Raw genomic sequence first — 25,815 nt, 5'->3', positions numbered from 1 at the left:
ACGAGGACCTGATGAGGACCACATGAGGACCTGATGAGGACCACATGACGACCTGATGAGGACCACATGAGGACCTGACGAGGACCTGATGAGGACCACATGAGGACCTGATGTGGACCTGATGAGGACCACATGAGGACCTGATGAGGACCACATGATGACCTGATGAGGACCACATGAGGACCTGATAGGACCACATGAGGACCTGATAAGGACCACATGAGGACCTGATGAGGACCACATGAGGACCTGATAGGACCACATGAGGACCTGATAAGGACCACATGAGGACCTGATGAGGACCACATGAGGACCTGATAGGACCACATGAGGACCTGATAAGGACCACATGAGGACCTGATGAGGATCACTTGGAGGTGATTAACATGCAGGTGCATTTGAAATACCTTATTATATCTCTTCTAGCTTCTTCTTCTTATTCTATGTGTCTCTGCATCTGTTTGAATTAGTGTGAAAATACTTGTTAAAATTTGCATCAACATGTGTGTTCAATATTGGTACTTTTATTAGACGTACGTCTATACAGTTATATTAAAAGGAAATAATACTGAGTCAGGGTTGTCAGTGTTTGTTTGGAAACAGTCACATGGTCCCTTCAGGCTCCATCTGCCCGCTGTGTAAATCTCACAGAGGATCACACCGTTCGTCATGATTAAAGTTGTTATTTATATCAGAAAACCATCAGCTCCACACTTCCACTCCGCCTGTCTCATACGGCAAGTACATGTTCAATAAACCAAGATCCAAAAGATATTATGTTTGGATGATGGATGATGGATGACGGATGAGGGTTGATGGATGGATGGATGCTCCTCTTCCTCTTCCTCCTCTTCATCGGACTGGACCCTGCTGATCTTCTTGAGCGCTCATCCTGGTTCTGGACCGTCCAACATGGCGTCCTGTTCCACTTCCATCCAATCAAGAAAATCTCTTTGCAGAGGATCCATCTGCAACACAGTGTGACTTCTCTTTCATCCATTCACACTCATCCTTCCATCAACGATTTTGTGATCACTTCTCCATCTCATCTTCATCTCATCTGAAGTCATTTCTATTCAATCATTCCACATGGTCCACCCATTTCAAAATTGTATATACAGTATATTAAAGGTCCCGTTGCAGTGAGCCACGCCCACCTAAAAATCAGATGTTGCCTGTGAAGTTGCAGGTGACATCGGGGACACGGGAAGGAGCTGCAGGGGAGAGATGCTCAGTCCGTTCTCATTTCACATTTTTATTTATTTCCCAGTTTCCTGAAGTTTACTGTACTTTACATACTGTACAATACATATGATACATACTGTATGATACATATGATACATACTGTACGATACATATAATACATACTGTACAATACAATACAGATGCCCGGCGGCTGGGGGCTGACCGGGGGCCTGATGGGGGTGGAGCTGCCGGGCATGGAGGCAGAGCATGGCGGATGCTCTGCGCCCGTGGCTGATCGCTGTGGGTTGGCCACCACCAGGTACGGGAGGTGGGCGTGCTAGGGCGCAGTGGGGTCCGGGGGGAGGGGGTCCTGTCGCGCTTCACCTATCTCTCCCAGCGCCAAAACTCATACTCAGCCCATACACCACACAATAGGCCGAGGGCTTGTCACGCTCCTGCCCCAGCGTGCTTCTGGTCCGTCCCTAAATTTCAATCCCGCTCACATTAGAACACAACATAATACCTTATACACCACAACCAACTGGGATAAGTCCTGTACACACACACACACACACACACACACACACACACACACACACACACACACACACATACACACACATACACACACACACACACACACACATACACACCCACACCCCAGCACCCTCCTGCGATGCAGGTTGACAAGTTGAACTCCACTTGCAGACTAACTCAGTCCTGGACGCAGTGGAACAAATACTCTGTGTAGTATGTGCAGCACGATGACATCACAGGTGAAACATTATGACATGATACGACATCATTCATATGATACATACAATACGACAAGATAAGATACATATGATATAAAATGACAAAACATGAGATGTGATGTGATGTACAGTAGATACTGTATCTACTGTATATGGCTGAGAAAGTCCAAACATTCTAAACATTGATATAAAGTGCAGATTATTTGGTCACACATGAAATGACAGATTCTCTTCTTTTCAAGCCAGATCTTCCCAAAAATGTTGGTTCCATCGTGTGTCATTGTTGGTACAGAAGCAGCTGAACTGAGCCCATGGAGCCAAGGAGAGAAATAAAGAAGTGATCCTTTAATTCCCTCCCTCCTCCCAGGAGCTGTGGAGGAGCTGTGGAGGAGCTGTGGAGGAGGTGCTTCATGTCCATGCAGTCAAACAGAGAAGAATAAAGGGTGTGGAAACACACTCCTGGTCTTTTTTCTCTTCTTACCTTCCAAGTTTTCTTGTCATCTCTATTTTCTTACAACATCTCATTTCTTTCGTTTATTTGATTCCCCCGCCGGTCGGTGGGTGATGCAGTCGGCGGTGCGCGGTCCAGCTGCGGGTCCCGGGGTCTCCGTGGCACCGGGGCGGATGGAGGGCTAGAACCACACCAACCGCTTCAGCAGCCTGGAGGACATCGACGTGCCGGCGGACGCGAGCCCGGCGCTCCGCGTCCTCATCTCCGCCGTGTACTCCGTGGTGTGCGCCGCGGGGCTGGTGGGCAACCTGCTGGTCTTCTTCCTCATGAAGGTCCGCAGGGGGGGAGGGAGGTCCGCCGTCAACTCCTTCGTCCTCAACCTGGCCGTCACGGACTTCCAGTTCGTGCTGACGCTCCCGTTCTGGGCGGTGGACACCGCGCTGGACTTCAGCTGGCCGTTTGGAGACGCCATGTGCCGCATCGTGCTGTGCGTCACGGTCATGAACATGTACGCGAGCGTCTTCTTCCTCACGGCCATGAGCGTCACCCGGTACCGGGCCGTGGCCTCGGCCCTGAAGGAGCGGACCCGGCAGCGGGTGTGCTCGGTGCGCTGGGTGAGCGCCGCGCTGTGGGTGTGCGCCACCGCGGCCACCGCGCCCACGGCGCTGTTCTCCACGGTGCGCAGCGTGGCGGGAGAGAAGCTGTGTCTCCTGGTGTTCCCGGAGGGCCAGTCCTGGCTGGCCCTGTACCACCTGCAGAAGATCCTGGTGGCCTTTGTCCTGCCCATGCTCATCATCAGTGCCTGTTACCTGCTGCTGCTGCGCTTCGTGCGCATGAAGAGCGGCAAGCATGTGAAGCGCAGGTCCCGGGTCACCAGGTCCGTGACGGTGGTGGTCCTGTCCTTCTTCATGTGCTGGATGCCGAACCACGCCATCACCTTCTGGGGGGTTCTGGTCAAGCTGAACGTGGTCAACTGGGACAAAGCCTACTACATCGTGCACACCTACGTGTACCCGGTCACCGTGTGCCTGGCGCACACCAACAGCTGCCTGAACCCGGTGCTGTACTGCCTCATGAGGAGGGAGTTCCGGAAGGTCCTCAAGGACCTCTTCTGGAGGATCTCCTCGGCCCGCGGACAGGAGGAGGAGTTGGTCAACTCCTGTCAGATGAGACCTTTTTCTGCGACCGTGAGACAGGATGACACGCAGACCGTCACCCCCATGAACAACATGGACACAGAGAACTACCGACTGTCCTAGTACCGGGACCAGGGCACCAGGGGTCCGCCTGGATTTGGACCAAAACCTCTGAGTAGATTTAACTTTTCAGGGTGAGGCTGAGAACACTGTGCACAGTGTGTTGAACAGATGAACTCCGTGGCCCAGCATCCTAAAGGTCCTGCTGGTCCTGAAGGTCCTGCTGGTCCTGCTGGTCCTCAAGGTTCTGGAGGTCCTGCTGGTCCTGGAGGTCCTCATTTTACAGACTGCTGCTGGTTTGAAAGTATGTTTAGTGAATGTGGCTGAATATCTAATCAAAGTATGGACTTCTTTGAGAAATGAAATGCTTTGTGATCTAGTGTCATTGAGCATGTTAAACCGAGAGTCAGTTCTGAGCTCATTTGGTCCAAAAAACGTTCTTGAGGATTTGGATCATCCCACAGACAGGTTCCAGAATGTACGAGTACCTGGGTGCTGTCACCACAGCTGACCATGAGAGGGCAGCAGAGGGCTGTTTTACTTGTTCATCACTTCCTTTAGTTCATTTACTCATCTGCTTCAGTTGTGTCAAGTCCAGTTCAGTCCAGGCCAGAAGCTGAAGTCCAGCTCTGTGTTGTCCGCTTTTTGCTTTGTGTTTCTGTGTTTATTGCTGGTGTTTATCTGACATCTCCAGTAAAGTCTCATATTTTGTTGTTCTCGTTGAGTTTGGGTCCATTTTTCTCTGCATTGTGAAACAATGGTTCGCTTGGTTCATCTGTAAAACACATTCTGTACTGAGGGAGGACTGTAAAAACTTTTTTTGTGCAGAATTAATATTAACTGAAGGTAGTAATGAGTAGCACTCTGAGGCGTCCCGATCGATAATGCAAAAACCAGAGGAGACGCTGCAGGCTGTAAAGTCTTCCAGGTTCTGCAGCTCGGAGCAACATGTAAAACACACAGGACATGCGGCATCATGCAGAACATGAAGCAGCATGTAAAACGTGCAGCAACATGTAGAACATGCAGAAGACGCGGGGTATGCAGGACATACAGAACATGCAGGACATGTACCATCATGTAGAACATGCAGGACATGTAACATCATGTAGAACATGCAACATCATGTAGAGCATGAAGGACATGCAGAACATGGAGAGCATGCAGGACTTGAAGCATCTAATAGAACATGCTGGACATGCAGAACATGCAACATCATGTGAAACATGACCCGGCATGCAGAACATGCAGGACATGAAGCATCGTGTAGAACTTGCAGGACGCAGAACACGCATGCAGAACATACAGAACATGCAGAAAACATGCAGGACCTGAAGCATCAAGTAGAACATGCAGGACATGTAGTATCATGTAGAACATGCAGGACATGCAGAACATGCAGGACCTGAAGCATCAAGTAGAACATGCAGGACATGTAGTATCATGTAGAACATGCAGGACATGCAGAACATGCAGGACTTGAAGCATCAAGTAGAACATGCAGGACAGGCAGAACATGTAGAACACACAGGATATGCAGGACATGCAGCATCATGCAAGACATGTAGAACATGCAGGACATGTAGGACATGTAGAACATGTAGAACATGCAGCATCATGCAAGACATGTAGAACATTTAGGACATGCAAGACATGCAGGACATGTAGGACATGTAGAACATGTAGAACATGCAGGACATGCAGGACATTTAGGACATGTAGGACATGTAGAACATGTAGAACATGCAGGACATGTAGGACATGTAGAACATGTAGAACATGTAGAACATGCAGGACATGCAGGACATGTAGGAAATGTAGAAGATGCAGGACATGCAGGACATGAAGAACATGTAGAACATGCAGGACATGTAGGACATGTAGAACATGTAGGACATGTAGAACATGTAGAACATGCAGGACATGCAGGACATGTAGGACATGTAGGACATGCAGGACATGTAGGACATGTAGGACATGCAGGACATGTAGAACATGTAGGACATGCAGGACATGTAGAACATGTAGAAGATGCAGGACATGTAGAACATGTAGGACATGTAGGACATGCAGGACATGTAGGACATGTAGGACATGCAGGACATGTAGAACATGCAGGACATGCAGGACATGTAGAAGATGCAGGACATGTAGGACATTTAGGACATGTAGGACATGTGGGACATGCAGGACATGTAGAACATGCAGGACATGCAGGACATACAGGACATGTAGAAGATGCAGGACATGCAGGACATGTAGAACATGTAGGACATGTAGAACATGTAGAACATGCAGGACATGCAGGACATGTAGGACATGCAGGACATGTAGGACGTGCAGGACATGTAGGACATGTAGGACATGCAGGACATGTAGAACATGTAGAACATGCAGGACATGCAGGACATGTAGGACATGCAGGACATGTAGGACGTGCAGGACATGTAGGACATGTAGGACATGCAGGACATGTAGAACATGTAGAACATGCAGGACATGCAGGACATGTAGGACATGCAGGAAATGTAGGACATGTAGGACATGTAGGACATGTAGAACATGCAGCATCATGCAGGGCATGTAGGACATGTAGAACATGCAGGACATGCAGGACATACAGGACATGTAGAAGATGCAGGACATGCAGGACATGTAGAACATGTAGGACATGTAGATCATGTAGAACATGCAGGACATGCAGGACATGTAGGACATGCAGGACATGTAGGACGTGCAGGACATGTAGGACATGCAGGAAATGTAGGACATGTAGGACATGTAGGACATGTAGAACATGCAGCATCATGCAGGGCATGTAGGACATGTAGGACAATTTCATGGTTGCCATAACAACCCAACACAGCAGTGAAGCGCATCAGATCAAAGTGAAAATAATAAAGCCTTGCTGCAGTACCCACAGTCAGCCAGCAGGAGGCAGGAACGGAAAGTCCTTTATCATCCCACGGATCATGTCAATGATTCAAAATGTAATGAAGTCTTTCTGTAAAAGTGGAATTTGGAAGAATTTATTGTCATTGTAATGTCTGGGAATGTTACATGATGTTGACATTCATCATTTTGAATTCCACACCTCCGAAGCATTACATTACATGATCATGTCAAGTCTGAGATCAGACCTAAACTGCAGTTTTCTAATGAAACTTTCTATTTTATATATTTGACGTCATGGTGTGAAAAATGTCATGATTCATTTTGGATAAAAACGACATTTTGTTTCACAGTACGATGACTCCACCAACACAGCGATGACAACGTTCACAACGGTTCATCACTCTTTCCGCCGTAGAAGGAGTCGATGCCGTCGGATGCTGAGAAGTCGGTCTGATGTCTTCCCATCACTGCGGCGACCGTCTCATAGTGAACACGCCCGTCGGCTCCGACTCCAAACCTCTCCAGCAGCTCGTCCACTGGAAAGACAAAGAAGAGAAGGAGGGAAGTTGACACAAGGCCGGAAATGTTTGAGGTTTTAGTTTTGGTGTGAAAATATAGATGATAGAATGTAGCTGAACGTGATGAACCTCTGACGGGTTCTCTGCACAGTGTTTCAACTTTATGACCAAATATAGCAATGCCTATATTAAATGATGTCCTTTATTTTCACAGGTATTTCCACTTTTTCCACGAAGGCCCAGCAGAGCTATAGTCTCATCGAGAGCTTTCAAAGGGTTAGCGCGATTTTTTCGGGGGATTCCCCTGGAGCTAGGCTAGCTGATCCCATCTGAAGTCTTGCATTGAGCTAAAACTGTTAGCGTGCAGCCCGTCCTTCTGTCTGTATCTGGGTGAGGATGACAAGAAACTATTCTCCCCAAAGATCGGGAGTTTTCCCTTAAAGAGCAGTGAGTGTCAGAACATGGAGTGACATCCCTCCATCCTTTCTGCAGAGCTCCGTCCCCCCTCCTCCTCACCCTCTGGGTGGGTGAGTTTCTCTCCCATGTGGGTGAGTTTGGTGCGCAGCTCGGCGGCCATAATGAAACCCCTGCACCCGTCGTCGCTCCTCCGCATCGCCTCCAGGATCTCCTGCTGCGGATGCTCCTGCTGCTGCTGCCAGTGCATCATGTCCAGGAAGGTGGAGAAGTCCAGCTCCCCGGCCCTGCCTCCACCCAGGAAGATGTTCCATCAGTTTATCTATCTATCTATCTATCTATCTATCTATCTATCTATCTATCTATCTATCTATCTATCTATCTATCTATCTATCTATCTAACAGGGAAAGACAGGCAGAAAGAAAGGCAGAGAGACAGACAGGTACCTATCTTGTGCACCAGCAGGTGGCGCTCCACCTCGGCCAGCGTGGGCATCCTCCCCAGGCAGCGCATCACAGTGATCAGATCCTTCGCTCGGATCTTCCCTCGCTGCGCGTCGTCGTACAGAGAAAAACACTCCTTGTATTCTGGAAGTCACCGAATTCAAGCATCACTTCTTTATTTTTGATCAAAATGTTGCTTCCATCTTTCCTAACAGTTGCTACACAACCTGCCGCAGCTTCCCTGCTTCCACGCATTCCCACGGGGCAAACCATTAAGACTTCAACATGCATGAAGAAAACATCTTTTGGCCTCATCCCTGCTAACCTCAGAGACTGGAAACAGGAAGTAAGAGACTAGAAACAGGAAGTAAGAGACTAGAAACAGGACGTATAAGGCTGGAAGCAGGACGTAATAGACAGGAAACAGGAAGCTGCGTTGCTTCCGACTGGAATGCTGCTGAAGCCAACGTTTCACTACTTTACAACTACAAAAAGTAATTCAAAATAAAATGTGACATAACTCTCATTCAAAACATGTTAACATGTAAAAAGTTTTTCCTCCTGCTTCAGTCACAGACTGGTAATCACTTGTTATTTCGTCTAACGTTGACTGGTGTTGTGGGGACAACTCCCTCCTCACCGCTGATCTGCTCTTGTGTGAGGAACTGAGCCTGAAAAAAAACAAGAAAAGGAGGAAAATGAGGTTGAATCCCTGGGAAAAGATTGTTAAAAGGCTGAAGTGATCTCACCATAGCGGACGCTCGGGTGGATGCTGGAGCGGACGCTTGGGTGGACGCTGGGGCAGACGCTCGGGTTCTCTGTGCACGGAGCTACTGCCGTGCGCATGGCTGCACAGAGCAACAAGAGGAACTGGGACGCTCTTTGTGTCGTGTCTCCGTGTGGAATGCACCACGTTGACGCGACAACGTCTGTGCTTGAGTTTAGTTTGGTGGACGACACTAAACTCAAACTGTGGTTACACGGTGACCGTCTGCTGTGTGTTCAAAGGAACTTTATTAAAGCTGCACAGAATCACATCAAAGTGCAGAGACTGAATTGCATTTAGTTTCATGGAGCTTTGAGATGTAGTCTGTTCTGTCAGCCTCAACAAACAGGTTACAGCATCACAGTGGAGGTTACAGCATCACAGTGGAGGTTACAGTCTCACGGTGGAGGCTACAGCATCACGGTTACATTACATTTACATTACATTGATCAGACGCTTTTATCCAAAGCGACTTACAATTGTTCAAACAGCGACGGACGCAGCCATCAGGAGCAATGAGGGGTTAAGTGTCTTGCTCAAGGACACTACAGCATGCTAGCAGGAGGAGCCTGGGATCCAACCAGCAACCTTTAGATGACTAGACCACCAGCTCTACCTCCTGAGCTACCATCCGCTCTACGGTGGAGGTTACAGTGTCACAGTGGAGGTTACAGTGTCACGGTGGAGGTTACACCGTCGTGGTGGAGGTTACAGCATCACAGTGGAGGTTACAGCGTCAGGGTGGAGGTTACAGCATTACGGTGGAGGTAACAGGGTTATGGTGGAGGTTACAGTGTTTGCTGACAGGCCGTGTGGTTGTGGTCCAGGTGTAGGTGCAGGGTGTAGACGGACCAGGGCTCTGGGATGTAGATGAGGCCTGAGTGTCTCCTGCGCAGAACGTTGTCATTCCAGAGGAACACCACCCAGAACACCACCAGCAGCAGAGCGGCAGAGAAACTAGGGACCGGAAGTAGAGAGCTGTGTGCGTGTGCGCGTGTGCGTGTGTGTGTGCGTGCGCGCTTGTGTGTGTGTGTGTGTGTGTGTGTGTGTGTGTACTGTACCTGTAGAGCAGGAAGTTGCCGTTGGCATCAGGAACTAAGCCCCGCCTCCTCTGGCGCATCACGGTGGCCATCATGGCGAAGAAGGTGAAGATGAAAATGATGAAGATCTGTCCGTCTGTGATCAGAAACCTGGAGTCACGGAGCAGGGAAGTGACATCATCAGCAAGCAGGAACTGCACTGTCCTGCAGTCTCATCCAAAAGATCTATTATTTGATTGTTGAATATGTTGATATGAAGACATCATGGTATAAAATGACTATTACCAGGTTTTGTTACTCATATGTGACCAATGACAGCAAAGTATCCACTGTGACAGGATAGTTTTTGTTTTGTTGTTCATCCACATTTAACTCTACAACCCAGAATGTTGCCCATCAATAAATATCTGTATATAAATATGTGTATATAAATATGTGCATATAAATTTGTGTATATAAATATGTGTATATAAATATGTGTATATAAATATGTGTATATAAATATGTGTATATAAATATGTGCAGATACGGAGTCGAGCTCTAGTGCTGAGGTTGCTGTGTAGTGTATCCCTGCTCGTATTGTAGTATTGCAACTTGGACTACTGGATTGACTCTGTACATTTCACTGCTATTTGCTGATCTGCCAACAAGCTTGTGTTCCAGACACACCCCCTATTCAGGTAAGTCCTCTCTTATGTGGGCGTGCTCTTAGCCAGGTGCAACCCTAATCACATGAGCAGCTGTATTCTATCACCTATTTATGGTCCTGCCCTTGAAGCGTTAGCTTCAAGCGTTGGCCCATTTGTAGTCGCTCTCGTGTGAAGACGCACGTCTACCTCTGCACGTCAACCGAAGCAAGGACACCGAACAAGGCAAACCTGCCTTCTTTCTCTCACTCCATACAAAATGTGCTACTACCGCATCCCTACAACTTCAAGGTCACCCAGAAAGCGTCGTTATACCATACGCCGATGCAATCCGGGTAACCTCAGGTCCCTGCAGCAAACATCTTCTGCAAAGACCTCCTTCTCTGTTGGCTTATGGAATTGTCGATCTGCAGTTAACAAGGCAGACTTCATTTCTGGTCATGCCAACCACCTCTCCTTGGAGCTCCTTGCTCTCACTGAGACATGGATTAAACCGGAAGATAGCGCAACCCCGGCTGCACTCTCCACTAACTACTCATTCTCCCACACATCCAGACCATCTGGCCGTGGTGGTGGGACTGGCCTGCTAATTTCCAACACATGGAAATTTAATCCACTGCTGCCTTTAAACAACTTTGCCTCCTTTGAATATCACGCCGTCTTGGTGACTGCTCCGGTGAAAGCCTATGTGGTCGTCATCTACCGTCCACCAGGACAACTAGGTGACTTCCTACATGAGCTTGACACCCTGCTGTCATCAATCCCTGAGCACGAGTGTCCCATGCTCGTCCTCGGAGACATGAACATCCACTTGGACAGTGCGAGCTCGGCTGACTTCCTGTCTTTGGTTCGCTCATTCGACCTAAGACAGATCCCGACTCCACCGACTCACAAGGCTGGCAAAGAGCTTGATCTCATTCTTGCTCGGAGCTGCACCACCGACAACCTATTGGTCACTCCTCTTCATCTCTCTGACCACTTCTTCATCCACTTCAATGTCCAGCTACCAAAACAACCCCCCACCTCCCCACCCATGGTTACCATCCGCAGCAATCTCCGCAACTTGTCTCCCACCCACTTCTCCTCTGTGCTCTCCTCTTCTCTTCCACCCCACGGCACTTTCTCCTCTCTGCAGGTTAATGATGCCACTGACTCCCTCTGCTCCACCTTGAGCTCATGTCTGGATAGCCTGTGTCCACTATCCACCAGACCTGCTCGTTCAACCCAGTCGCACCCTTGGCTGACTGACACCCTCCGGACAACGCGCACCGACCTCAGAGCAGCCGAGAGGAAATGGCACAAATCCAAAACAATTGAGGATCTTGCAAGCTACCAGACACTGCTGTCCTCCTTCTCTTCCAGCATCACTGCTGCCAAGAAGGCCTTCTTCAACGATAGGATCAACGGTGCCACAGACACACGTACGTTATTCACCACCTTCAAGTCTCTGCTCTACCCTCCACCACCTCCCCCAGCTACTAACCTCACTGCTGACTGCCTTGCCTTCTTTTTTACAAACAAAGTGGCAGCCATCAGCAGCCAATTCACTAAACAACTTACTCACAACCTGTCTTCTCCAGCCCTAGGCTCATTGTCCCCTGGTTTCACCCCCCTCGCTGAAAGTGAGGTATCTAAACTACTAACATGTAGCCGTCCCACTACCTGTCCGCTAGATCCTATCCCATCCAACCTCCTTCAAGCCATATCACTGACTATCACCCCGGCAATCACACATATGATTAATTCTTCCCTAACTTCCGGCACTTTCCCTTCCGCTTTCAAAGTGGCTCGGGTCGCACCACTGCTCAAAAAACCCTCACTCGATCCCAATCAAGTAGGAAACTATCGGCCGGTCTCTCTCCTCCCATTCCTTTCCAAAACCTTAGAGAGGGCGGTCTCTAGACAGGTTACAGAATACCTGTCAAGAAACAACCTTCTTGATACACTTCAATCTGGCTTTAAAAGTGGTCACTCCACTGAAACAGCCCTGTTGTCTGTGACAGAGGCCTTGAAAACTGCTAGAGCTGCTGCCAAATCCTCGGTTCTCATTCTGCTTGACTTATCAGCTGCTTTTGACACTGTCAATCATTGCATACTCCTGTCCATACTCTCAAGTGTGGGCATAACGGGCAGTGCACTTTCCTGGTTCGAATCTTACCTCACTGGGCGCTCGTTCAGTGTGACATGGCGAGGCCAGCTGTCTGTGCCTCACCACCTCACCACAGGGGGGCCCCAAGGCTCGGTGCTAGGACCCCTCCTCTTTGCCATAAACACCACCTCACTGGGCCCGATCATCCGCTCACATGGCTTTTCATATCACTGCTATGCGGATGATACTCAACTCTATCTGTCCTTCCCGCCCGACGACCCTACTGTCTCGACGCGGATCTCGGATTGTCTCGCTGACATATCCACATGGATGAAGGATTATCATCTTCAACTAAATCTGGCGAAAACGGAACTGCTGGTCTTCCCGGCCAAACAAGGTATTTATCACAACATCGATATTAAAATCGACTCTCTATCTCTTGTTCCTACCAAGGCTGCAAGGAATCTTGGTGTCATTATTGATGACCAACTGACATTCTCGGACCATGTTGCCGCCGTCTCCCGGTCCTGCCGCTTCGCACTACTCAACATCCGAAAAGTCAGGCCGTACCTGACCCAATATGCCACTCAACTGCTGATACAAACCTTGGTGATGTCCCGTCTCGACTACTGCAACGCCCTCTTAACAGGCTTGCCGGCCTGTGCGGTGAAGCCACTTCAGATGATACAGAATGCGGCGGCGCGACTGGTGTTCAACCAGCCAAAGAGGGCCCATGTCACTCCGCTGCTCATCGAGCTCCACTGGTTACCTGAAGCCGCTTGGTTACCTGTAGCCGCTCGGTTACCTGTAGCCGCCCGCATCAAGTTCAAGGCTCTGATGCTGGCCTACAGAGTGATTGCTGGGAATGCTCCCGCCTACTTAAATGCTCTTGTAAGAGCACATGTTGCCCCCCGGATGCTGCGCTCGTCAAATGAGCGTGGCCTGGCTCTGCCGGCCATACAGCCACGGCAATCCAGGCTATTCTCATTTGTAGTTCCACGTTGGTGGAACGAGCTGCCAAAAATGACCAGAGCGGGGACCTCCCTCTGTCTTTAAGAAGCACCTGAAGACCCAGCTCTTCAGTGAGTACCTCCTGTCCTAACCTACAACTACTTAGCACCACCTTGCAGTATTTATTGTTACACCAATAAATACTGCAAGGTGAATATGTGCATTTAGATATGTGTATATAAATATGTGCATATAAATTTGTGTATATAAATATGTGAATTTAGATATGTGTATATAAATATGTGCATATAAATATGTGTGTATAAATATGTAATTCCAGTTATATTGGATGTGGGATCAGTGCTTAAATCACTGAAGTTTGATTTGATTCAAGTGAAAATCAGTGTTGACGATGGACAGAACAGCAGGTGTCACAGTTGCTCCCACTCTGTGACACCTGCTGCGATTGGTTAAAAGCAGGAAAAAAGGGCGTGGCCTCCTCCCAGTCTGACCAGTAGTGCAGTGCACCGGGCGGCAGCAGAAACCAGGCAGCCAGCGGCGTCTTCACCTCTGACCGGGAGAAACAGCCTCCGAAGTAGAGGAAGAGGACGAGGAAGAAGGGAACACACCTGCAGGAGAGAGGATCAAACATCACCACACCCACCCAGACGGGCGGAGTGAAGCCAGGCAGCTCCACCCTGGAGCACGGGAGAGCGCTGATGGAGATGTTCATATGAGCAGAGTGAGATGTTCAGTCTCACCACAGAGAACGGCCCAGAGTCTTATCAAAGAACAGAAGAAGTTCCAAGGAGTCCATCTGTGAACAACAGAGAAGTTCCTCAGATCATCCATCTACACCACCCTCCATGGATCCTGTGGGACTCCCAGTACCAAGGGGGCGGGTTCAAGCTTTCCAATGATTGGGTCTTCTCTGAAGGACAGGTGGAACTGGTAGCCAATCAGCAGGAGGCGCTGGCTGACGGAGCTTCCCACCAGGTGGAGACTGGTTCCCATGACGACAGAGATGATGCACAGGTAAACAGCTGGAGGAGGAAGAGCCCTGGGGCTGCGCTCCGTCAGCTGCAGAACAAGGAAGAACATCTGAGGCCCCACGGTTTAATGCAGTAAGGAGGAGAAGAGAGGAGAGGAGAGGAGAGGAGAGGAGAGGAGAGGAGTTAGTTAGATGTTCAGCTGGTTACCTTGAGCAGCAGGAAGGGGGTGATGACGTTGGAAACCATGTGTAGATACTCAGCAGGACCAGCTCGGTTCAGAGGAAACTGTCGTGGGAGGAGCAGCTGAAACATGAGAAATAACAACTGATCAGTCGGCTCCAAATCCCCCAAACCCAACACCTCTGACTGATCTGTGTTCAGCATGGAGGCTACATCCCTCCATCCATCCATGCATCCATCCATCCATCCATCCATGCATCCCTCCATCCATCCACCCATCCATGCATCCATCCATCCATCCATGCATCCATCCATCCATCCACCCATCCATGCATCCATCCATCCATGCATCCATCCATGCATGCATCCGTGCATCCATCCATCCATGCATCCATCCATGCATCCACCCATGCATAAGGGGTCAGTGGAAGAAACAGGGACAGCATCTGTGAGGTTACCATGACGACCGGTTGGCCCACATCAAGCAGACAGTTCCGGAGAGTGAAGCCGATCCAGAGATCCAGGTGGAACGGAGGCTTGACACCAGAGTTCACCTGGCTGGTCCCAGACCTGAACGGACACAGCAGCAGCATCCACCAGCAGCATCCATCAGCAGCATCCATCACCATGTTGGAAATGGAAGACAGATTGGAACATTGAGCCACTTGTCTTCTGGTTTGTGTGTCTCTTATTTATTGTCCTCAACCCTCTCCTGGGAGGTGTAATCTGAAACAGCTGGCGGTTCTTCATCTGGCTCCTGATAGGCTGAGCATGCCGCAGGTGTTCTGACCGGACGCCCTTCAGCTCTAATCTCATCTGATTCATCTCGTGTTAGCGGACATGTGCAGATGACACCACCTCTCTTCATCCTGTGGTGGTGTCTCCTACTACAACATGTCACTGCTCAGCAACAAGCACCTGCTGGAGGAACGTCTCTGCACTGGTCAGTCTGAAGACGTTCCTCCTGGTGGAGCAGAGCACAAGCTCCACCTGATGCACTTTGTCTGGTGGCCTCAGGAAACAGGATGTGATGTCAGTTCAGCCACGAAGAAGTGAAGCTTTTTACCAAACCAACCAATCAATCATTTAGTTTAACAGCTGATCTGTAAATGATGCCTTTAACAGTTGAAGTTAACACCAGTTTGCCATTTAAGTTAATTCATGTTTAATGTTATATAAGGAGATATTAGTAGCTGTTGTAGGATAATTGTTGTATTCTACAGCTGTAGTGCAAATTATATCCAAATCTCAATGACATGACTCACTGTTTAACAAGATAAAACATTTTGCAGCCATGCACCACATCTCTGGAAAACTCCTGTTGATGACCACTCCTTCTGAGACATCAACCATATTGCTTTGAGTTCTAACGTAGAGCCGCTCTACGTCAGAACTCTAACGTAGAGCGGCTTTGCGCTCTGTCGGAGAGTCAGGTTCCGTGAGGAGTCAAACAAAGCTGAATACAGTGATTCTGACCTGGACGTGAAGGTCCCGTCCTGCAGAGCAGCCAAGTGTCGCCTCCGCAATGATGTCTGCATCTGTCCTCCAGTGACACCTGCTTTCCATAGACTGCCTGAAAACCTACCACTCTACAGACCTACCAGACTGTCTATAGACCTATAGACTGTCTGTTGACTCACTACACAATCAATAAACCTTCTATGCACTAACTGAAGACCTACCACACAATGTTTAGACCTTCTACCACACTGTCTACAGACCCACCATACCATCTATTGCCCAACCAGACCATTTAAAGATGGACCAGTATCTGTAGACCTACCTATAGGTCTATAGACCTTCTACCAGACCTTCTATAGACCAGTCTATACACCTACTGCACAGTCTGTAGACCTACTGCTCTACCATGAAGTTGATGCACAAATCTCTAATAACATTTAGAGTCTCATATACTTTTCATAGCTCCACCCAACGCAGCTGGAGCTCAGTGGGTCTGGTTCAACAGAAACACTGAGCACCGCTGCCACTGTTGCCTGTTCCGCTGCCAGTAAGTGAAGATGGAAACCGCCGCCGTCCTCCTGGTGATGTTCCTGCTCCTCGCGCCGCAACGTGCGTCCTACTGGCTCCAAATCACATTGATGAAAACACTGCCGCTCCGCACAGGAACCCCACTCCGGAGATCAACCAGAGATAAACCTATAATCTGTGTAACACACACACACACACACACACACACACACACACACAGACACACACACACACACACACACACACACACACACACACACACACACACACACACACACACACACACACACACACACACAGACACACACACACACAGACACACACACACACAAGCACACACACACACACACACACACACACACACACACACACACACAGACACACACACACACACACACACAGACACAGACACACACACACACACACACACACAGACACACAGACACACACACACACACACACACACACACACACACACACACAGACACACACACACACACAGACACACACACAGACACACACACACACACACACACAGACACACACACAGACACACACAGACACACACACAGACAGACACACACACAGACAGACACACACACACACACACACACAGACACACACACACACAGACACACACACACAGACACACAGACACACACACACACACACACACACACACACAGACACACACACACAGACACACACACAGACACACACACACACACACAGACACAGACACACACACACACACACAGACACACACACACACACACACACACACACAGACACACAGACACACACACACACACACACACACACACAGACACAGACACACACACACACACACACACACAGACACACACACACACACACACACACACACACAGACACACACACACACACACACACACAGACACACAGACACACACACACACACACACACACACAGACACACACACACACACAGACACACACACACAGACACACACACAGACACACACACACACACACACACACACACACACACACACAGACACACACACACACACACACACTTTGTCCCTACACACACGTCATTGTTTCACTCAAGTAGAGTTTGAATAAACTCTGTAAATAAGTCTCATGTTGGCATGAGATGGAAGGTGGAGATGAAGCGTGTGGATGAGATGTCACTTCATCTTCTTGAAACAAACCAGAACAGAAAGATCCAAAACCCAAAACACAGAAACTCTCCTTGCACAGAATCCATGAAAGCAGATTTAAAAGCTGCAACTTGTGAAATAGCATCACAACAAAATGTTCTGTAAGTTCAAACCAAAGCAAACGTCTCCTGCCAGGCCTGTCTCCCTCTCTGCTGTGGGAGGGGTCAAGGTGGTTTCCAAAAACGACCTGACCAATCAGGAAGGCAGGGCAGTGAGAGGGCGGAGCTACGACGTTGGTCCATGTGGTTCAGAGAGGCGTGTCAACAAACCTTCAAACCGTGACTTGATTTGATTTTCTCCACGTGGAGCATCCTGCTCATGAGGACATGAGGACATGGATACATGGGGATATGAGGACATGAGGACATGGATACATGGGGATATGAGGACATGAGGACATGGATACAAAGATACATAAGGACATGAGGACATGGAGACATGAAGACATGAGAACATGAGGACATGGATACATGAGGACATGAGAACATGAGGATATGAGGACATGAGGACATGAGAACATGAGGACATGGATACATAAGGACATGGGGATATGGGGACATGAGGACATGGAGACATGAGGACATGAGAACCTGAGGACATGGATACATAAGGACATGAGGACATGGGGATATGAGGACATGAGAACACGAGGACATGAGGACATGGATACATAAGGACATGAGGACATGGGGATATGGGGACATGAGGACATGGAGACATAAGGACATGAAGACATGGAGACCTAAGGACATGAGGACATAAGGACATGGAAACATAAGGACATAAGGACATGGAGACATGAGGACATGGAGACATAAGGATATAAGGACATGAGGACATAAGGACATGAGGACATGGGGATATGGGGACATGAGGACATGGGGATACGGATACATGAGGACATGGGGATACGGAGACATGAGGACATGGAGACATGGGGATATGGGGACATGAGGACATAAGGACATGAGGACATGGGGATATGGGGACATGAGGACATGAAGACATGAGGACATGGAGACATAAGGATATAAGGACATGGGGATATGGAGACATGAGGACATGGAGACATAAGGACATAAGGACATAAGGATATAAGGACATGAGGACATGGAAACATAATGACATGAGGATATAAGGATATGAGGACATGGAGACATGAGGACATGGGGATATGGGGACATGAGGACATGGAGACATAAGGACATGGGGATATTTGGACATGAGGACATGGAGACCTAAGGACATAAGGACATGAGGACATGGAGACCTAAGGACATGAGGACATAAGGACATGGAAACATAAGGACATAAGGACATGAGGACATGGAGACATGAGGACATGGAGACATAAGGACATGGAGACATGAGGACATGGAGACATAAGGACATGAGGACATGGAGACATGAGGACATGGAGACATAAGGACATGGAGACATAAGGACTAAGGACATGGGGACATAAGGACATGAGGACATGGAGACCTAAGGACATAAGGACATGAGGACATGGAGACCTAAGGACATGAGGACATAAGGACATGGAAACATAAGGACATAAGGACATGAGGACATGGAGACATGAGGACATGGAGACATAAGGACATGAAGACATGAGGACATGGAGACATAAGGACATGAGGACATGGAGACATAAGGACATGGAGACATAAGGACATTAGGATATAACGATATGAGGACATGGGGACATGGAGACATAAGGACTAAGGACATGGGGATATGGGGACATGAGGACATGGAGACCTAAGGACATAAGGACATGAGGACATGGAGACCTAAGGACATGAGGACATGGAAACATAAGGACATAAGGACATGAGGACATGGAGACATGAGGACATGGAGACATAAGGACATGGAGACATGAGGACATGGAGACATAAGGACTAAGGAAATGAGGACATGGAGACATAAGGACATGAGGACATGGAGACATGAGGACATGGAGACATAAGGACATGGAGACATAAGGACTAAGGACATGGGGACATAAGGACATGAGGACATGGAGACCTAAGGACATAAGGACATGAGGACATGGAGACCTAAGGACATGAGGACATAAGGACATGGAAACATAAGGACATAAGGACATGAGGACATGGAGACATGAGGACATGGAGACATGAGGACATGGAGACATAAGGACACGAGGATATAACGATATGAGGACATGGAGACATGGGGACATGGAGACATAAGGACTAAGGACATGGGGATATGGGGACATGATGACATGGAGACCTAAGGACATAAGGACATGAGGACATGGAGACATGGGGACATGGAGACATAAGGACATGGGGATATGGGGACATGAGGACATGGAGACCTAAGGACATAAGGACATGAGGACATGGAGACCTAAGGACATGAGGACATAAGGACATGGAAACATAAGGACATAAGGACATGAGGACATGGAGACATGAGGACATGGAGACATAAGGACATGGAGACATGAGGACATGGAGACATAAGGACTAAGGACATGAGGACATGGAGACATAAGGACATGGAGACATAAGGACATAACGATATGAGGACATGGAGACATAAGGACATGGAGACATAAGGACATGAGGACATGGAGACATAAGGACATGGAGACATAAGGACATGGAGACATGAGGACATGGAGACATAAGGACTAAGGACATGAGGACATGGAGACATGAGGACATGGAGACATAAGGACATAAGGATATAACGATATGAGGACATGGAGACATGAGGACATGGGGACATGAGGACATAAGGATATAAGGACATGAGGACATGGAGACATAAGGACATAAGGATATAACGATATGAGGACATGGAGACATGAGGACATGGGGATATGGGGACATGAGGACATAAGGATATAAGGACATGAGGACATGGAGACATAAGGACATGGAGACATAAGGACATAAGGATATAACGATATGAGGACATGGGGATATGGGGACATGAGGACATAAGGATATAAGGACATGAGGACATGGAGACATAAGGACATGAGGACATGCAGTGATCTACACTGCTCCCAAGCTGCTGCAGCACAGAAACCTTCACATCTGTCAAACCACTTCCGGTTCCGGTGGGTCGCCGCTGATGTCACAGTGACGTAATAATGGAATCCTTTATAAGCCGCGGCTCGACGCAGCCTCCATTCGTCACGCGGTCCCCGCCTGGTGCGTCACGCTCATGAGCCCAGTGCCGCCCCCTGCATGACGTGTGTACGACAACATAGTTATATAATATAAACATTTAGTTATATAACATGGTTTTATACTTATATAATATGGTGTCATAGTTATGTAATGTAGTTTTATATTTATATTAGACTCAAGATTTTTTTATTATATCGTTTCCTATGTGTATATAATATAGTTTTACAGTTACAGTTATGTTTTCTATGATACATTATATAACTGCATCTTATCAGTCAGACGTCATGGGGTGATAAGTTGTGTATTTGTTCAGGTCTGTTGGAGGATTTTTATATTTCAAGAAATAAACGTCAACACAGCGATGACGTCAGAACCATCTGCTCAACCACTTGATTTGGTCAAATCTGGAGATAAGGTCCCAATTGTGTTTCCGGGCGGAACTTAGCTCCCGCTCGGCTGTTTCCATCCGGACTCATTTGGAGCCGGACTTCCGGTCTGTGGACAGAGGAGGCGAAAACTGCGGTTTGGGGATCGGAGCATGGAGCGGCTGTGAAGATCTTCTGGAAGCTTCCGTCGCCTTCTCGGGACTTTCGTGTGAGCCTGGTTCCGTCCCGGGTCCTCTTATGGGAGGCGGCTCGCTGCGCAGTGAACGCCGTAGTTTGCGGAGGTGCGGACGGTCCGCGGGGCGCACATGGAGCCTCTGGCCGGGTACGTGTACAAGGCTTGCAGCGAGGGCCGCGTCCTGACCCTGGCCGCCCTGCTGCTCAACCACCCCGAGCCGGACATCCAGCACCTGCTGCGCTACGTGACCCAGCAGGACGGACAGAGGTCCACCCCGCTGATCATAGCGGCTCGGAACGGGCACGACAAGGTGGTCCGGCTGCTGCTGGACCACTACCGAGTGGACACGGAGCAGACCGGTACCATCCGCTTCGACGGGTAAGTACCGGAGCCGCCGCAGCGTCTGACTTTCTGCTTGTAAATGTCTCCCCGTTTACCCGCCGGCGTCTCTGTCTCAGGTACGTCATCGACGGAGCCACGGCGCTGTGGTGTGCGGCGGGCGCCGGACACTTCGACGTGGTCCGCCTCCTGGTGAGTTTCCATGCCAACGTCAACCACACCACCATCACCAACTCCACCCCGCTGAGAGCCGCCTGCTTCGACGGGCGTCTGGACATCGTGCGCTACCTGGTGGAGCACCGCGCCGACATCAGCATCACCAACAAGTACAACAACACCTGCCTGATGATCGCCGCCTACAAGGGCCACACGGAGGTGGTGCGCTTCCTGCTGCAGTGCGGCGCCGAGCCCAACGCCAAGGCCCACTGCGGCGCCACCGCCCTCCACTTCGCGGCGGAGGCGGGCCACCTGGCCATCGTGCAGGAGCTGGTGAGCCGCCAGGCGGCCATGGTGGTGAACGGACACGGCATGACCCCCCTGAAGGTGGCGGCGGAGAGCTGCAAGGCCAGCGTGGTGGAGCTGCTGCTCGCCCACGCCGACTGCGACCCGCCGAGCCGCATCGAGGCGCTGGAGCTGCTGGGGGCCTCTTTTGCCAATGACCGCGAGCACTATGACATCCTGAAGACCTTCCACTACCTGCGGCTCGCCATGCTGGAGCGGCACCGCGACCCCGCCCGGCCCCTCCTCAAGCAGCTGCCGCCTCCCGTCCAGGCCTACGGGGGGCGCGACGAGTGCCGCACGCTGCAGGAGCTGGAGGTGCTGCGGCAGGACCGGGACGCGCTGCACATGGAGGGCCTGATGATTCGCGAGCGAATCCTGGGCGCGGACAACGTGGACGTGTCGCACTCCATCATCTATCGCGGTGCCGTCTACGCCGACAGCCTGGAGTTCGTGCCGTGCATCCGGCTGTGGCTGCACGCGCTGCGGCTGCGGCAGCAGGGGAACCGCAACACGCACAAGGACCTGCTGCGCTTTGCGCAGGTCTTCTCGCAGATGGTGCTGCTGAAGGAGGCGGTGTGGGCCGACGCCGTGGAGCAGGTTCTGCGCTGCAGCGTGACGGAGATCCAGCGCAGCATGGCGCGCGTCTCCGCCGCCGCCGAGACGGAGCTGCCGCAGGCCACGGACAACTACGAGTCCAACGTCTTCACCTTCCTCTACCTCGCCTGCATCGCCACCAAAACGGCGTGCGGCGTGGACGAGCGCGCTCGCCTCAACCGGCAGATCTACCGGCTGGTGCAGATGGACCCGCGCTCCCGCGAGGGCTCGTCCCTCCTGCACTTGGCGGTCAGCGCCACCACGCCCGTCGACGACTTCCACACCAACGACGTGTGCAGCTTCCCCAACTCCGCCGTCAGCCGCCTACTGCTGGACTGCGGTGCCAGGGTCAACGGCGTGGACCACCAGGGCAACACGCCGCTGCACGTCATCGTGCAGTACAACCGGCCCATCAGCGACTTCCTGACGCTTCACGCCATCATCATCCAGCTGGTGGAGGCCGGAGCGCACACGGACATGACCAACAAGCAGCGCAAGACGCCGCTGGAGAAGAGCACCACGGGCGTGTCGGAGATCCTCCTCAAGACGCAGATGAAGATGAGTCTCAAGTGCCTGGCGGCGCGCGCCGTGCGTGCGCACCGCATCTCCTACCAGAACCAGATCCCCAAGACGCTGGAGGCCTTCGTGGAGATCCACTGAGGACAGACCCGCCCGCCTGTCTGTCTGCCGCTTCGGTGGGAGGAACGGACGGGAAGCAGAGGGACAGACGGGTGGTGTGTCTGTGGAGGTGCCAGAGCAAACTGAACGTTTGACGAACTGCTGGACAGAACTTGTAACCGTGTGTTTTTACTTTCAGCGTCTTAACGGCTGTTTCTGTTTATTTAAGACGTCGCAACCATGTGACGCGTGACCTGAGGTTTATTTTAGAAAGTTTTTTCACAATTCCCTGGTATCCAGGCTGGAGTCCTGACCCTCAGCAGGTTGTGGGAGCTTCGTGTAGATGTGATCAGACGGCGTCACCGCCTCAAAATATGAATGTTGTTTTTAAATCACGCTCAGATGGAGGGGGGGGTTTTATGTTGCTGGTGCCGGGGAGGACGGACGCTGCCCAATTAAAAACTTTTCACTGAAGTGTTTCCCCTCTTATTTGGATTCATGACACAAAGTTATTTTCTGGTTCGAGGTGTTGAACGTTTGACGATGATGGAAACACAGTTATGAAACGATTGATCTGTTTGTGTTGTTATTGGTTCTTCAGAGATGCAGCCTGGACTTAAAATACCAACAACAACACTTTTATTTGACTTTGATCACTTTCATGTTTTTGTGACAGATTCTTGGTTTGATGGTGAAACTCACCTGGCGGCCACGCCCACCTCACCATGTTTCACCTTGAAATCATTGTCTTTTTCTCGTTTAACCGTCTGTGGTTTCACCTCTGATGGCTGCTACATGGGACATGTCGTCATTATTCCGTCAGTTATGAAGGTGGTGCATCGTAGCACCGTGAGCAATGAGGGAAAGAGCGGAGGACGGAGTAAAGGAGCTGATGGGATGGATCCCCTTTAATTTGTTCAAAAAAACATTGTGTTGAATTAACATTTCCTCGAATAAATGTCAGAGGCCACGCAGCCACCCTGCTGTTCAAATGCTTTTAGCACTTTTAATATCTCCACATGAGGCGCTGGACGTACATCGTCCCAAACTGACGTTTTGCTGTAAATCGACAGTTGAGTCCAAGGTTAAGAATAAAACCAGCAACAGGTTCAATCAGGTTTCCAGCTCATGATCACTGGGAGGTTTAAACCAGTACCACCTGGTACGGTTCGTAGGAACGGATTTGTCATACAATAATACTTTTGGTATGAACATTTTACATACAGATATTTACAAAAGTTCAAGTTTATACAACAAAAGTGCATTAGCTATAATGTAAATATACAAAGTTAGATTTATCATAAGTTCCACAGTCTGATGCTGAAACTGGAGGAGAAACGTTGTCATGGTTCCAGGAGCCTGTTGGTGCAGCCTCAGCCACGCCCACCACTCAACCTATGATACTTTTTGCATCTGGTGAAATGTGGTTTGGCTGTTTGAGAAGACATTGAAACTCACTTTTGAATGACACCTCCAGTATTTTCTGGTGTTTTTAACCATTTGGTGATATTCCTGCAGTATGATTTGAAATCACCACCTTACATTTCCGAACATGTCGGCACCAGAAATTCTGCATTTCAACATCTTGCTAAAACGGTACTTTGCCAAAAGTGATAATCCTTCAAGCTGCCACGCCCACCTCCTGGTGACACTGCTAGCATCGGTGGGAATCCCCTTTGTTATCAGCGGTTGCCACGGCGATGCTGATGCGCCACTTTTCACAATCGTATCGCAACAGGAAGTGACACTGGACTCTTCCTGGAGACCAGAGTTCCTGCTGCGAGCGCTCAAACCAGCTTCCTGTTTGACGGCCGAACCCGCCCACATCCTGCTCTGAACCTATCAGGTTCCAGCCGATCAACACCTGACGTCACATCTAAACAAAGGTATTTAGGACTTTAACGTTCTGATCTTCTGTTGCAGGGTTTAGAGAACTTCATTTGAACCATTGGTGGAGGGATGAAGAGATGGGTGGTTGGATGTCTGGCTCGATGTCAGATGGATGTCGAGTTGGGTGTCTGGTCGGATGGCAGACATGTTGGGTTGGATGGTCAGATGGATGTTGGCCAGATGCCTGGTTGGATGTCAGGTGGATGTCTGGTTAGATGTTGGTTGGTGTCTGGTTGGGTGTCTGGTTGGATGTCTGGTCGGATGTCTGGTCGGATGTTGGTTGGGTGTCTGGTTGGATGTTGGTTGGGTGTCTGGTCGGATGTCTGGTTGGATGTTGGTTGGGTGTCTGGTTGGATGTTGGTTGGGTGTCTGACTGGATGGTCAGGTGGATGTCTGGTTGGGTGTCTGATCGGATG

General features: G+C 49.7%; 3 protein-coding genes across 3 annotated transcripts in view; 2 read left to right on the top strand and 1 right to left on the bottom strand.

Moving 5' to 3' along the window:
* Window positions 1-1,452: 1,452 nt before the first annotated feature.
* On the top strand, window positions 1,453-3,650 carry rxfp3.3b (relaxin family peptide receptor 3.3b; the record flags this gene model as incomplete). Its single annotated transcript, XM_080002988.1, has 2 exons — window positions 1,453-1,485; window positions 2,577-3,650. The coding sequence occupies 2 exons, from the start codon at window positions 1,453-1,455 to the stop codon at window positions 3,648-3,650; spliced, it is 1,107 nt and encodes a 368-aa protein (XP_079859114.1).
* Window positions 3,651-21,573: 17,923 nt separating this feature from the next.
* fem1b (fem-1 homolog b) lies at window positions 21,574-23,964 on the top strand. Its single transcript, XM_080002668.1, has 2 exons — window positions 21,574-21,835; window positions 21,916-23,964. The coding sequence occupies exons 1-2, from the start codon at window positions 21,588-21,590 to the stop codon at window positions 23,549-23,551; spliced, it is 1,884 nt and encodes a 627-aa protein (XP_079858794.1). The 5' UTR covers window positions 21,574-21,587; the 3' UTR covers window positions 23,552-23,964.
* A 426-nt stretch (window positions 23,965-24,390) lies between these two features.
* The window catches only part of itga11b (integrin, alpha 11b), a 33,284-nt gene continuing 31,859 nt past the window's right edge, over window positions 24,391-25,815 (bottom strand). Inside the window, exon 30 of the mRNA XM_080002272.1 lies at window positions 24,391-25,815. This exon is cut by the window's right edge and continues 263 nt beyond it. The gene's annotated coding sequence lies outside the window, so the exon portion shown is untranslated.

The sequence above is a fragment of the Zeus faber genome (assembly GCF_960531495.2).
Source record: "Zeus faber genome assembly, chromosome: 6".
NCBI classification, from domain to species: domain Eukaryota; kingdom Metazoa; phylum Chordata; class Actinopteri; order Zeiformes; family Zeidae; genus Zeus; species Zeus faber.
This window is presented reverse-complemented; position numbering and strand designations above follow the sequence as displayed.